This window comes from Sesamum indicum, linkage group LG4, assembly GCF_000512975.1.
Source record: "Sesamum indicum cultivar Zhongzhi No. 13 linkage group LG4, S_indicum_v1.0, whole genome shotgun sequence".
In the NCBI taxonomy this organism is placed as follows: Eukaryota; Viridiplantae; Streptophyta; class Magnoliopsida; order Lamiales; family Pedaliaceae; genus Sesamum; species Sesamum indicum.
Genome location: NC_026148.1, coordinates 4,014,832 through 4,027,066, shown reverse-complemented (window position 1 = coordinate 4,027,066; position 12,235 = coordinate 4,014,832). Strand labels below are relative to the sequence as shown.

The 12,235-nt window shown below is 36.7% G+C and overlaps 2 protein-coding genes across 2 annotated transcripts; both read left to right on the top strand.

Annotated features, from left to right (window-relative positions):
• On the top strand, window positions 3,213-5,526 carry LOC105160075 (myb-related protein 306-like). The gene is made up of 3 exons (XM_011077339.2): window positions 3,213-3,402; window positions 3,473-3,602; window positions 4,392-5,526. The coding sequence occupies exons 1-3, from the start codon at window positions 3,270-3,272 to the stop codon at window positions 5,293-5,295; spliced, it is 1,167 nt and encodes a 388-aa protein (XP_011075641.1). The 5' UTR covers window positions 3,213-3,269; the 3' UTR covers window positions 5,296-5,526.
• LOC105160074 (F-box protein At1g67340-like) lies at window positions 6,854-8,014 on the top strand. The gene is made up of 3 exons (XM_020693594.1): window positions 6,854-7,142; window positions 7,386-7,551; window positions 7,662-8,014. The coding sequence occupies exons 1-3, from the start codon at window positions 6,931-6,933 to the stop codon at window positions 7,689-7,691; spliced, it is 408 nt and encodes a 135-aa protein (XP_020549253.1). The 5' UTR covers window positions 6,854-6,930; the 3' UTR covers window positions 7,692-8,014.

The window sequence follows — 12,235 nt, the reverse complement described above, 5'->3', positions numbered from 1 at the left end:
GGGGAGCACGATCTCTCTTTGATGGAGTAACTGGAGGTGGTTGTGAAGAACCAGCTCCTACAACAATGTTAGCAGGTAAAGTGCCCTTCTTGGCACGAGCCCTGTTAGTGATTCGAGCAATCATTATAATATAATCTGCAAAGAGGTTCCAGATGAGTATTATATGCATAAGCGGAAGAGGGAGACAAAAAAAAGCTAGTAAAAGACCATCACCTAACGAATTCCGTACTTGGAGGGGTGCAGGAGAGAGATCAACCAACTTCAGGATGCTCTCTGTCAAGATCTTATCAACCTTGTACCAATAAAGGGTAAGACTGTTAATTACATCGTTATCTAGGCCCCCTCATAAGTCTCGGGTTTAGACTTTGAATCGTGTCATCCGTATGGAAAAAGGCCAGTTTTGACCAGATGAGGGGACGAATAAAAAAGAAGTTATCCTTCCAGGGACCTACATTGGACTTAACTTTATCTAAGAACCTACAGTTTGGCCTAGAGGTAAGGTAGAAGAATCCCCGCTCACCAAACCTTTTCAAGGTCGTGAATTTATAAAGGTGCCAGAAGTTATCAAAACTGCGTTCAAGTTGACTATAGCGCATGACTAATATAAACATAAGTATATGACGAATAGCATTGGGGGCCAGTTGCATGGGACACACCTCCAATCGACTTAATATGCTGGATACAGGTCGAGGAAGGGGAAAACGGAAACCTACCTCCAGGTGAGCAATGGATAAGGGATAGAACCCTTCAGGAAGACCATGCATTCTATCAAAAAATCGAGGCAGGAGTCTATCAAAATCTCTAGGGATATAAATATTTTTCTCTAATCACTCTAGCGGCTATGTGCAGAGTACTAACGATCACAACCCATTGGTCCTTAGACATCATAGCTTCATACTGTTCAAGGGTATTATTTGTGGGATCCACAATTTCTATATCAGTTTCTACCCTAGGAGGACTAGTCAAAGCTAGACCACAAGCTCGAAATAGAATCATGAGACATGATGATAAATTAAAAAGGCGATCGTGAAAGGCTACATAGCAAAAAAGGTATTCGAAAGCTGAGCAGACATCACCTCGAAATGCGACTCGCAAGAATAAAGTGAAGAATAAATCAAATGGCAAGTGTATATATAGGTGGTAGATCATGAAAAAGTGCGCCAAAAGGGACAGCAGGATGTTGAGGACTCTGGAGAGATCAACAGCTCAAAGCAAGCGACTATTCAAATTTTCTTAGTGCATATTCATATACTAAGAAGAATTGGGGGAGTAACAATGGGAGATTAAGAGAACAACCATGGGAAAAGATAAGAATGCCCTTGAGATAGGCCAATACTACAAAAATATCCGAAGATTTGAGATCCACGAGTTGGCATAAACGGGTCCGTTCTCGGGTCGCAACCCAAACCCCCAACCCGACACAGCATACTTGTCTACTGAGATTAAGGGGTGTCGCGGGTCACGACCCGTATTCATAACCCAACCCTAAAGACCCATACTTGTAGACCATTGACTTATACGTCACTGGGTTAAGATGATGACACGTGGCAAAATACGAGTGGACCTCTCAAGCATGCAAGCGGACCCACTCAGGCACTATAAATACCGTATGTTTAATTCATTATGGTAACATATTAGTTATACTCAAAATCCACTTTAAATCGCTTGAGTTTGCATTTCTATTATCTACTTGATCTCGAATACTTTACTGACTTAAGTATAAGAGAGTTTTAGCTAGGGACCACCAACAAGCCTAGCGATCTGCTTTCTTTTCTCAAGTTCACTACCCTTCCAAGAATGTAAGGTGACCAATAATCTACGACCCGAATCAACATGTACGAACTATATATTATCATATAGTAATTAATAGTTTCATGATCAAAGTAATAGGTCAAGGACAGACATTAACCATCATAGTAATATAGAACAATTCATATTTTCATTATAAATTGATAATATTGTGTTTATATATATATATATACACGTACACGAGGATCATATATATATTTTTCTTTTATAATATTTTTTTACTTAATATAAATTTCATAAACTCTACTGACTTTCTCTCATATATACCAACACCCAACCCTTTTTGTGGTTCCAAGAAAAGGATAAATTAAACCCTTTTTTTTGGTTAATAGAACTAGTTGTGATAATTAGCACACATTGTCTCTGCACACCCACACTATATATATATACAAAGAATTCTTATCTAAATTAAATTTGATCAAATCAACTAATTATAAAATAAGTATATATACTTATCATGTGATCATTTTTTTTATTTTATTTTACACAGATCACACGATAAGTATATTGCATTAACCATATAATGGATTCATGTTGGATCAAACTTGATTTGGGTTAGAATATTCCATATATAAATATATATATACATAAAAAAAAAAAAGAAATTAAGTGACTGTTTTGTCATTGTCACAATAATATGTAATTAAGTGTAACAGTTTTTAGTTTTTTACAATAATAATGCGTTTTATAGTTTCAATTTCAAGTAGTGATGATTAATATTTTGTAACTAAAAGAATTGTCACACTACAAGAAAATATGTTAATTTTAGTGACACATCTAATAATATAAATTTTGTTATATATTTTTCTATTCTTAATTGTTTTTAATGATAATTTTATAGATGCACAATTTTTTGTAGCTAATTTTTACTATGATGTTTTTCACAAGTAATTATGATTAATAAACTCTAAACTTTACTATTGCGATAAAATTATATTTGTGATAATATATATTAAAATTATCACTTGAATTTTTTGTCGTTAATCTTCTCTTCTTTTGTAGCAGCAATAGAAAGAATTAGTGAAAGAAAAATTGTACATAAAGTTAATTGTCACTAAAAATACTTAACGACAACTTGAGATGTCGGCAATAATTTATTCGCAGTATAACTGTGTTGTCGTCAATACAAATGTATTATTAATTGTTTACAATGATAATTTTATGTATAAATTGTTGGTGTCAGGAAGATTTATATTATAATAATTATATAAGATAAAAATTATTATTTATATACATCTCTATTGACAATTGAAAAACAATGATGGATATTTGATTATACTAATATTATTTTGTGTTGTAATACGTACAAACCCCATTGAGGAAACATGCGTGCATTAAATTCATGGTTGCTATATATATTATGCGATCCGACAGGCTGCTTTCTACACAAAACCATACATCACATCTCCCCACCCCTCCAGCTTTTCTTGATCTGAAGTGAGGTAGGTATATATAGAAAAATGGGGAGGTCAGCATGCTGTGAGAAGGTGGGGTTGAAGAAAGGGCCATGGACTCGTGAGGAAGATGAGAAGCTATTAGCTTATATACAGCAACATGGGCATGGAAGCTGGAGAGCTCTCCCTCCTAAAGCTGGTAATTCATTAAGTTGCATGCGTAGCTACTGACTTGTTATAATCTGATGACGATGATGATGATGAAATAGGGCTGAAGAGATGTGGGAAAAGCTGCAGATTAAGGTGGACAAATTATTTGAGGCCAGACATTAAGAGAGGGAAGTTCAGCTTACAAGAAGAGCAGACCATCATTCAGCTTCATGCCCTTCTTGGTAACAGGTACCTTCCTACCTTATTATTATTAACTTTTGGGTTAATTACGGCCATTCCAACTATAATTATTTTTACACTTTGATATTTAATTTTTTTGTGTCAATTTATCATCTCAACTTTACAAAATCTTGCATTTTCTCATTTATAGCTATTTTACAATTAAGTTTTTTTTTTAAAAAAAAACATCATATGCAGTACACATGTAATAATAATTTATTAAATTATAAATGATTAACTAAGAGTACCTATATTATATTAAGGACAAAATGCAATTTTGTTTTTATAACTAGAGGAATGACACTTTTGTTTTTCTTCGATTCTAAATTTGTAATTAAAACTATAATTAAAAGAAATAGCATATTTTTGGTCCCACGTCATCGGGAATTAGAACATACTTGGCAGATGACCACTTTAATATGTGGTGTTTTTACTTTTTTTCCGGTGACAGCTTTGCTGATGTGGGATTTTAGATGTCTATTCAAGGGCTCACCCCACAATTCTTCCAGATTATATTATTCATACACATATTTATGCTTAAACTTTTTGTAATTTATTTATATAAATTATTTTATTTTGTAGATAATTTTAAAGATATTTTTAAATAATATCAATATCATTACATAAATTTATTCTATTTTTTAGCTGTTAATTGAATGTGATTTATGTAATCATGTAGAAGGTAAGAATAATAAGGATATAAACAGACTATAAATTGAAAAGTGTGAACATATTTATTCCTTATTCTTATCTAGAATATTTATTTGATTTTTATATTTTTTTCTTTTTTATTTACAGATGGTCCACTATAGCAAGTTATTTGTCAAATAGAACGGACAATGAAATAAAAAACTATTGGAACACGCATTTAAAAAAAAAAATAATTAAGATGGGACTCGACCCCATAACTCATAAGCCTAGGAACCACGCTCCGGGGTGCGGCCAAACGAAGGACATTGCCAACCTTAGCCACATGGCACAGTGGGAGAGTGCCCGACTTGAAGCCGAAGCTAGAATTGTCCGTGAGTCCAAGCTCGTTTCCAATGTTTACCGCTACACCATCGCTCCTCCACCACCACCACAACCATCATCGGTGGTGCCACCTCCACCGTCGAGGCCAACGTGTCTAGACGTACTAAAAGTATGGCAAGGGGTATGGGGAACTCCAAGAAAAGACGCTACCATAGCGAACTTTAACGGTTTGCCACCGTGTCTAGACGTACTAAAAGTATGGCAAGGGATATGGGGAACTCCAAGAAAAGACGTTACCATAGCGAACTTTAACGGTTTTCCCACCTCCAACACAGCCATCACATCTCCGACATCGATATTGAAATTCTCGGACAGCATGGCCACCACATCCAAAAATGGAGTTACCCATGAACCCTCATTTGCATCATCAGACATCATAAATTACGTTGAAAGCCCTGGTGCATGTGTAGTTGGGAGGAATATTACTAGTGACAACAATCAAGACGGATATCATGTCAAGGGCATAATGAAGAATTCTCCGCCGCAGATTCATGACATGATTGCTGATTGGTTGAGGTATCCAAGCTTCTTGGAGGGCTTCTCAGATCTGCCACCTGGCAGTGCCACAGCACCTGTTGATAATGGTTTGTCTGAAGAAGATAACAAGATTAGTTATTGGAGTAACATTCTAACTGCGCTGGACTCGCCAATGGATTCGCCAGTGTTCTAATTAATAATCTTGGTCTACTTTTAATTAATCTAATAAACTACTAATTATATGCATGATATGTGCTTGTCTGATAATGCATTGGGATTGTCCCAAAACACATCGAGTATTGCTAGGGTGTTTCTTATTGTATCAAATTAAAGCGTAAACCTATTAATTAGTTATAATTACGTATTAGGACATCTAGTATTAATGTTTCGTGGTGTTCTTAATAAACTCGTACACTTCATTTTTTTTAAGTTTTTTTTTGTCTGTTGTTTATTTTTTCTTGTTAAATAGATCTCGCCTACTCCAATTCGACATTATTCCTATTAATTGTTTTAGGATATTATATTCGGGAAGTATAAATTTATGAAAATAAGATGTCAGGAGTTTATAATATAGGAATGTGCATATGCAATTCACGAATTATTACAAGGGCTTTTTCACTTGGACGATCATATCTTTGGCTGAAAATTTTATTCAAATGTCGACTCAAACAAGTTTCGAAGGGGCATATACTGCAAAATTCAAAGATTGACGTGTTTGTATTGTGGGATGTTTGAATTTTTTATTTTTACAAGAATTTCTCCGAAAAACATGCCTATATTTGAAGCCTTCATTTTGTTTTAAAAAAATCAATTGAAAGTAGCCGATTTCATGTATAAGAATGACTTGCAAATTTAGCGTCAACAATTTCATCGATTTCCAACCATGCAACGGTCATGTACACTTTTTTCTTTCAATTCGTTGAAGTAAACTGCGCATGCACCTCACATGTTTTTCAGACAGGCCTTTCTGCTTGGGACCATAAGTGTCGCGACTTTTGAAATTGTGGAACATTAGTTGTTGAGTCCATAAAGTGGGATCGAAAGTGTAACATCCTCTATCCAATGGAACTGAAAAGGTGTAATTTTACAAAAAAAAATTAAATAAATAAAAAATACATACAAGAGGTTACAATAACTTTAATTTTATTTAAATTTCTTTTGGCATAAATATATGCATGTAAAAAAAATAAAATATAGTACAATGGAGCATTTTAAAAAACAACTGAAAGAATCTTGTTGATGGGCTTTTATCAATTGTGGACGAGATCAGGTTTCTTAATTAGCTCGTACACAACTTTTTGGGATTAATTTTTTTAAGTGGGCCTGACACGTGGATTAATGGGCTACATCCAGCCTGATTAAGTGTTGTACCCGACAGACTCCTTTTTTTATGGACTCAAAACATTACTTTCAAACCTGACTCGGGACATACCCGCCCGTCAAAACAGAAGTTGCAGCCCAAGATTACGTTACCAACTTCGTGATGTCTGATTCAGGTGAAATTAACAAGTGGCGATTAATCATTGGGTGTGCAAAGTTACCCAAGAACATTCCACAACCATCGATAAGTTAATTTCCTAGTCCATCTGTACTTGTCCAATGATTAAGTTATCTTAGGAATCAACTTTCTGTTAATATCCCAACAACCCCTCCAACCTTAATTAGCTAGGAATATATACATATATATATATATATATAACATACATGAATTACTTTTATTCATCATCATCATCATCATCATCATATAAGAATCCAATCACACAATTCTTCTTCTTCTTTCTTCTGTTTTTGCTTTATCTCCTCTTCTTACAATCTGAAGGAATCAATAATGGTGAATAAGAACGTCAAGGATTCGACAAACATGGGAAGGGCAACAACCTCGACGATCTTGAGAAGTCCAAGTAATTCCAAGATAACAAAACGGAGCGTGCAGGCAACCAACAGTAGCATGATGGACAACATCCCCAGAGAATTACTGATTGAAATATTATGTCGACTTGCGCATACTTCATTTACGGACATCCATAATGCCAAGTTGAGGTATGTATATATTCTTTTCTACTGTTGAAACATGAATGAATATTCTTGCATGCAAGATCTTAATGCCTTTTCTTGACTAATACAGTAATTTGAATACTGTAATCTGATCTCAGTCAGTTGAAGAAAACTAATAGTTGTGTGTTTTTGGTGCATCTGAGTAGGATGAGTTGGTCTTCTTGCAGTACTACTTCTCTAGACATATTGCTTTTATATTCAATTAATTAGGGGTTCTTTATTTTCCAGCTGCAAAGATTTTCATGAAGCAGCGGAGGATCCATGTGTATATCAAAATATGTCCTTAGACAATTTCCCTTTGGTAGCATGGAAACCTTTAACTGAAAAGGAAGAAGCTTTCTTGACAAAATGCCAAGACTGTCAAAATCCAGAGATTCCGTATAGACAAGCAGTGGTAAGTAATGTGTATATTTTTTATATGAAAAGACTAATAGATACAAAGGCAAAATCCGACCCCTCAACTTTTCTTTACTTTGATGGTGTAATTTTCTTGACTCATTTCAGCTCGACTACTTCACTGGAAAAGGGCCTTGAACGCAAATCACATCGGAGCTTTATACGTTACGTGCATCATCCTTCTCTTTAGTGGCGAGGATAAGTTGAAAGCATGTGGCATGAAGTTGATGGCCGGCATGAAGAAGTCTAAATATGTGAGGGGAAAACTAAAAGAGCATCGCGATAGGCTGAAGAGCATGTTGAGGACAATGTGGGTGGAGAATCCAGCTTTGAGGCGCCGGCCGGTGTGTTGTACTAGACAAGATAACCACAGGAGGAGAAGTGGTTGGGTAGACATGGTTGATGATGCAAACGTGTACTGTGAAGGTTGTAGTGTAGATTTTGAGATTAAATTTCTCGTTGACAGTTTACCTCGATGGTAATGACTGCAATATTCAATTTCTCACTTTGTCTGAATTTTGTTTTGAACTATATTGGTGTAATTCGGCTACTCATTTTTATCCAAACAAGAACAACACAAAATCGGCCTCGATCGATGTAGTCAATGGGGAAATTCTAACGTGAACCCGACTCAATCAAACTCAAATTCATTATATGGCAAGTGCATTGTACTTGTCATATATATGATTGGTATATAATTTAGATAAAAAATAATCAATTATATAATAAAAGTATGACACTTGCTTTATTATTGATTTTATTCGATAAAATTTATTTCGAACAAAAGTTTTTCATAATCAATATATGCATATGCGAGTCCAGCCCATTTAACAAATAAAGCCCAAAAGAGCTGTGGACGAGCTAATTATAAATGTGCTTATCTTCAAACCGGGAAGGAGGGGGGGGGTGCTTTGGGATGTATTTTTGGTTAGATTAGTGGGAAATTTTTACGTACGAGGGGCTGAAATACTACAAATTATGTCGAATATAATTTCATGTTAAATTAATAACTTAAATGCTAATCCCGTTATAAATTATTAATTTATAATGAAATATCAGTGTTGTAAATTTAAAGTTTAGATCGTTTATGTATATGTTTAAAGTATGTTCATATACTGAACTTCAATAACTCTTCAAAATGAAATTTTGACACACTGTAAAAGAATCAGAAACATCGATTTATTAATTAAAAAAACAGCGATTGATAAAAGAATTAAATAACTGGAATATAAAAATAAAAACTACTACAGTTCACTATAAATATAGTCTATAATTACTATTATATGATTAATTGAACTAATAAATAGTAAGTCCATATTTTTAGGCAATAATTGATTAATGGTCAAACATTCGGAATCGGATAAATTAGGATTGCATGATGTCCAAATTTAGATATGCTTATACTTCTCTCTCAGGATATGGTGTGTGTAAAATTCAAGAATTTAACAGAATTTAGAAGGTATTGCAATCAAAGACTTCTGCCATTTTGTCTTTGCCAAATGTTTAATTAACTCTCTTCTAAAAAAAAAAAGTACGAATAAAATGAAGGATTTAATACAATTTACTTTCCTATGATACTGAAAATAAATAAATTACCCCATATAAGAAAATAATAGCAATTTATCTTATGTGTTTTTTAAAATAAAACAATTCATCACCCTATCTAAAGAGGTGAATTGCATCATTTTGAAAAATACTGGGATAAATTATTGCATATTTAAAAATACAAGAAGGTAAATTATCAATATATGGAGTAATTTGCTCAGTATCAATATCACAAGGGGTTGATTGCATTTTTTTTTTTCATGAATTCCGAGAGTATTATTATCTGCATCTTATGAATCTTCTCCTTCACTAATTTTGTTGACTGATCTTTTCCACAATCACAACTAATTAGCATAATCAAATCCTATGAATCTAGGTCTGAGAAAATGGTTAATTTTTTTTTTTTTTTGGTCAAGAAGTATTAAAGATGGTCGAACTGTGATTTATCTTTCATAAGAATAAACCGTTATCATTTGGACACATGGTCGTCACTATCAAAGAGCAACTCTTGTGTTCTTGAATGAAAGTCTAGATTAAGGAGATTATCCTATTATTTTCGAGACTCGAAATTCTAGAAGATCACGTCCCTCCATTTATTTAGACCTAGAAACAAAACTCATACGTTAATGGGTGTGATCATCTTGAAATTTGGCATCTTAAAACTCACTAATTGTTGTATTTTGGAAATATCCAAAGAATTTGCTGGTGCGTAGAAGGGTTTATATAGTCTCTGGAATGAGTATCCAACTGGACTCTGTGGAGTCTGGGGAACGTTAGAGCTAAGTCGGAAGGGATTCCAGCGATGGCACTGCGACGATCAAGTCAGTAGGAATCCCAAGAGATATTTAGTGAATATGAGAGAGATAGAGTGACCGAACCTATCTTTTGAGATGGAGAGCCATGTATATATAATATATATGTGTGTGTGTGTGTGTTGGTGGACTGTATGATTTCATATGCTCATTTTGATCAAGTTTTAATCCAATGGAGGCCAATAGGCCATACATATCTAGTTGATAAAATAGGAAGTGGTCCAAGGACATGTGGCGTCCGTCTCGTCGGTTGACCTTCGGCGCGCATCTCCAGAGGGGCTGGCCTACAAATACGCCAACCATTCAAACTCTCATACCTGCCCCACGTATAGACTTCGAGCGACCAGGACTCACGACTTCAAGTTCGCATTCGATCTGCAGCTTCCAGAGCCATCCTATTTTAAGGTACGATGTCTTCCAGCTCTAGCTCGAATTCTAAGTCGCGACCTGGTTCTGGGTCTTCTGCGACTCACTCTGAGTCTACATCTGGGTCTACTAAGTCCGTCTCTGGGTCTGCATCAGAGTCCGCATCTAAGTCTGTGTCTGGGTCTTCTCATGGGTCGTATTCTACCTCTCCAAAGAGGAACAAAAAGTTTCCCATTTCAAAACTCCATGACGAACATGTCGGCCCCTCAACCCTTGCAAAATTCCAGGACAGACTCGCTAAAAACCCTTGGGAAGCTGTAGTCAGCAAAGTTAGAACACCCGTTCTTAAGATTAGGGAAAAATACCATATACCCTCTGATTTCGACATTATCATTCCCGCCGCTTTTGATCACATGCATCGTCCTCCCGAGGGTTTTAGTGTTTTCTCTATCAAGCACCTCGATGCCGAACTGCGATTTCCTTTGGCTCCTCCGGTGGCCACGGTTTTGAATAAACTGGGGCTATGCCCCATGCAACTCTCCCCCAATTCTATCACTCATATCATCCTTTTTGTCGTAATAATGCAATTCGTAGGCTTAGAACCCAGTTTTGATAATTTTTGGAGTTTGTACTCTTTCACCACCTCAAACGATCCGGTAGTAGAGGTTTTTTCTATCTTTCGGCCAAGCCCGACTGTGGGTATTTGAGCGCCCTGAAGTCGAATGTAGGGGCCTGGTTACACCGCTACATTTTCATTCGACCTCCTAGAGGTGTCTGGCCCTTTAAAAACGAATGGACCAAGTATAAGCCTATCCCGAAAACAAGTGGAGGGGGGCTGGAGGGCGATCAGATAAGGAGCTTAACATCTTATAAGTACGATCCCAAGAAGCTTCTCGCTGTTGACGAACAGCCCCATTCGGCTTGAAGAGTCCGGGGCTCATTCCATGATCCAGGTATTCTATTGGCTGGCTGTCTTGACTCTTCATTCTGCTCTCTTATATGCTGTGTTTTGCCTTGCAGGCTATGACCTTCCTCCGGAGTCTCAGTCTAAAGTGCACCCACTACCGAAGGAGTTTCATTCAAACTGATCAAAAGGTGCAGAACCTCAAGGCTCAACTAGCAGAGCGAGACGAGGCGGACCTCAAGCATGCGGATAACATGTTGGTCCTTGGTGAGAAAGTTCAAAAATTGGAAGCCGAGCTCGACGCTGCTAGGAAGGAGAGAGAGATTCTTCTCTCTGAGAAGGAGGTGGCTCTGGCGGAGGCCAAGAAGGAGGCGTTCGAGGCTGGGCGCGAGGTCGGTCTCGTTGAAGGCCACAAGCATGGGGTGGAGGAAGGCCAAGCTGGTCGCGTTCTGATCGAAGAATATCAACGAGCCTTGGCCGATTCCCGGATGTCCGCGGTTTGTGATTTTTTGAAGACAGACACTTTCACGACCGCTCTCGAGATCAAGTCTACGGACTCATTCGCCAAGGATTTTGAGACCTGCCACTCTCAGATCGCGAAACTTAGCGGGTTTCACGAGTCTTTTGACTACAGCAAATTGGACATCTCGCTTGATGGCGACCTCCAGCCTTTGCCTACGGATCCCGAACTGAAGGATGATGAGTTCATGGCCCTGAGAGACGAGCTGGAAGTGGAAGCCGATGCCTGACAAGTCCCGGTCTTCTGATTTTTGTAATAGGATTTGAACTGACCAGTCTTGAATTGTAAATCCTAGGAATCGTTCTTTGAAATGTAGTTTTTTGCGGACAGAACATTGGGGTATAAGTTTTTGATCGCCCCTGTAAATGATATTCCATTAATGAAAAAATTCTCTCGACTTTTGGCAGCTCGCGTATTTTGCTTCCCGCTTTATTTACTGAACCTTTTTCTTTGTCCACAGAGTGCGTCTTGTAGGGTCGCGTGAAATTAGTCTTCTTGCGATCACCTTTTGTTTGGATTCGTCTTTTTTAGATCG

Coding starts and splice junctions, on each gene's coding strand:
- LOC105160075 (XM_011077339.2), top strand. CDS start 3,270: ATGGGGAGGTCAGCATGCTGTGAGAAGGTGGGGTTGAAGAAAGGGCCA. Junction 3,403..3,472: donor AGCTCTCCCTCCTAAAGCTG/GTAATTCATTAA, acceptor ATGATGAAATAG/GGCTGAAGAGATGTGGGAAA. Junction 3,603..4,391: donor CATGCCCTTCTTGGTAACAG/GTACCTTCCTAC, acceptor TTTTATTTACAG/ATGGTCCACTATAGCAAGTT.
- LOC105160074 (XM_020693594.1), top strand. CDS start 6,931: ATGGTGAATAAGAACGTCAAGGATTCGACAAACATGGGAAGGGCAACA. Junction 7,143..7,385: donor ATCCATAATGCCAAGTTGAG/GTATGTATATAT, acceptor TTTATTTTCCAG/CTGCAAAGATTTTCATGAAG. Junction 7,552..7,661: donor TTCCGTATAGACAAGCAGTG/GTAAGTAATGTG, acceptor GACTCATTTCAG/CTCGACTACTTCACTGGAAA.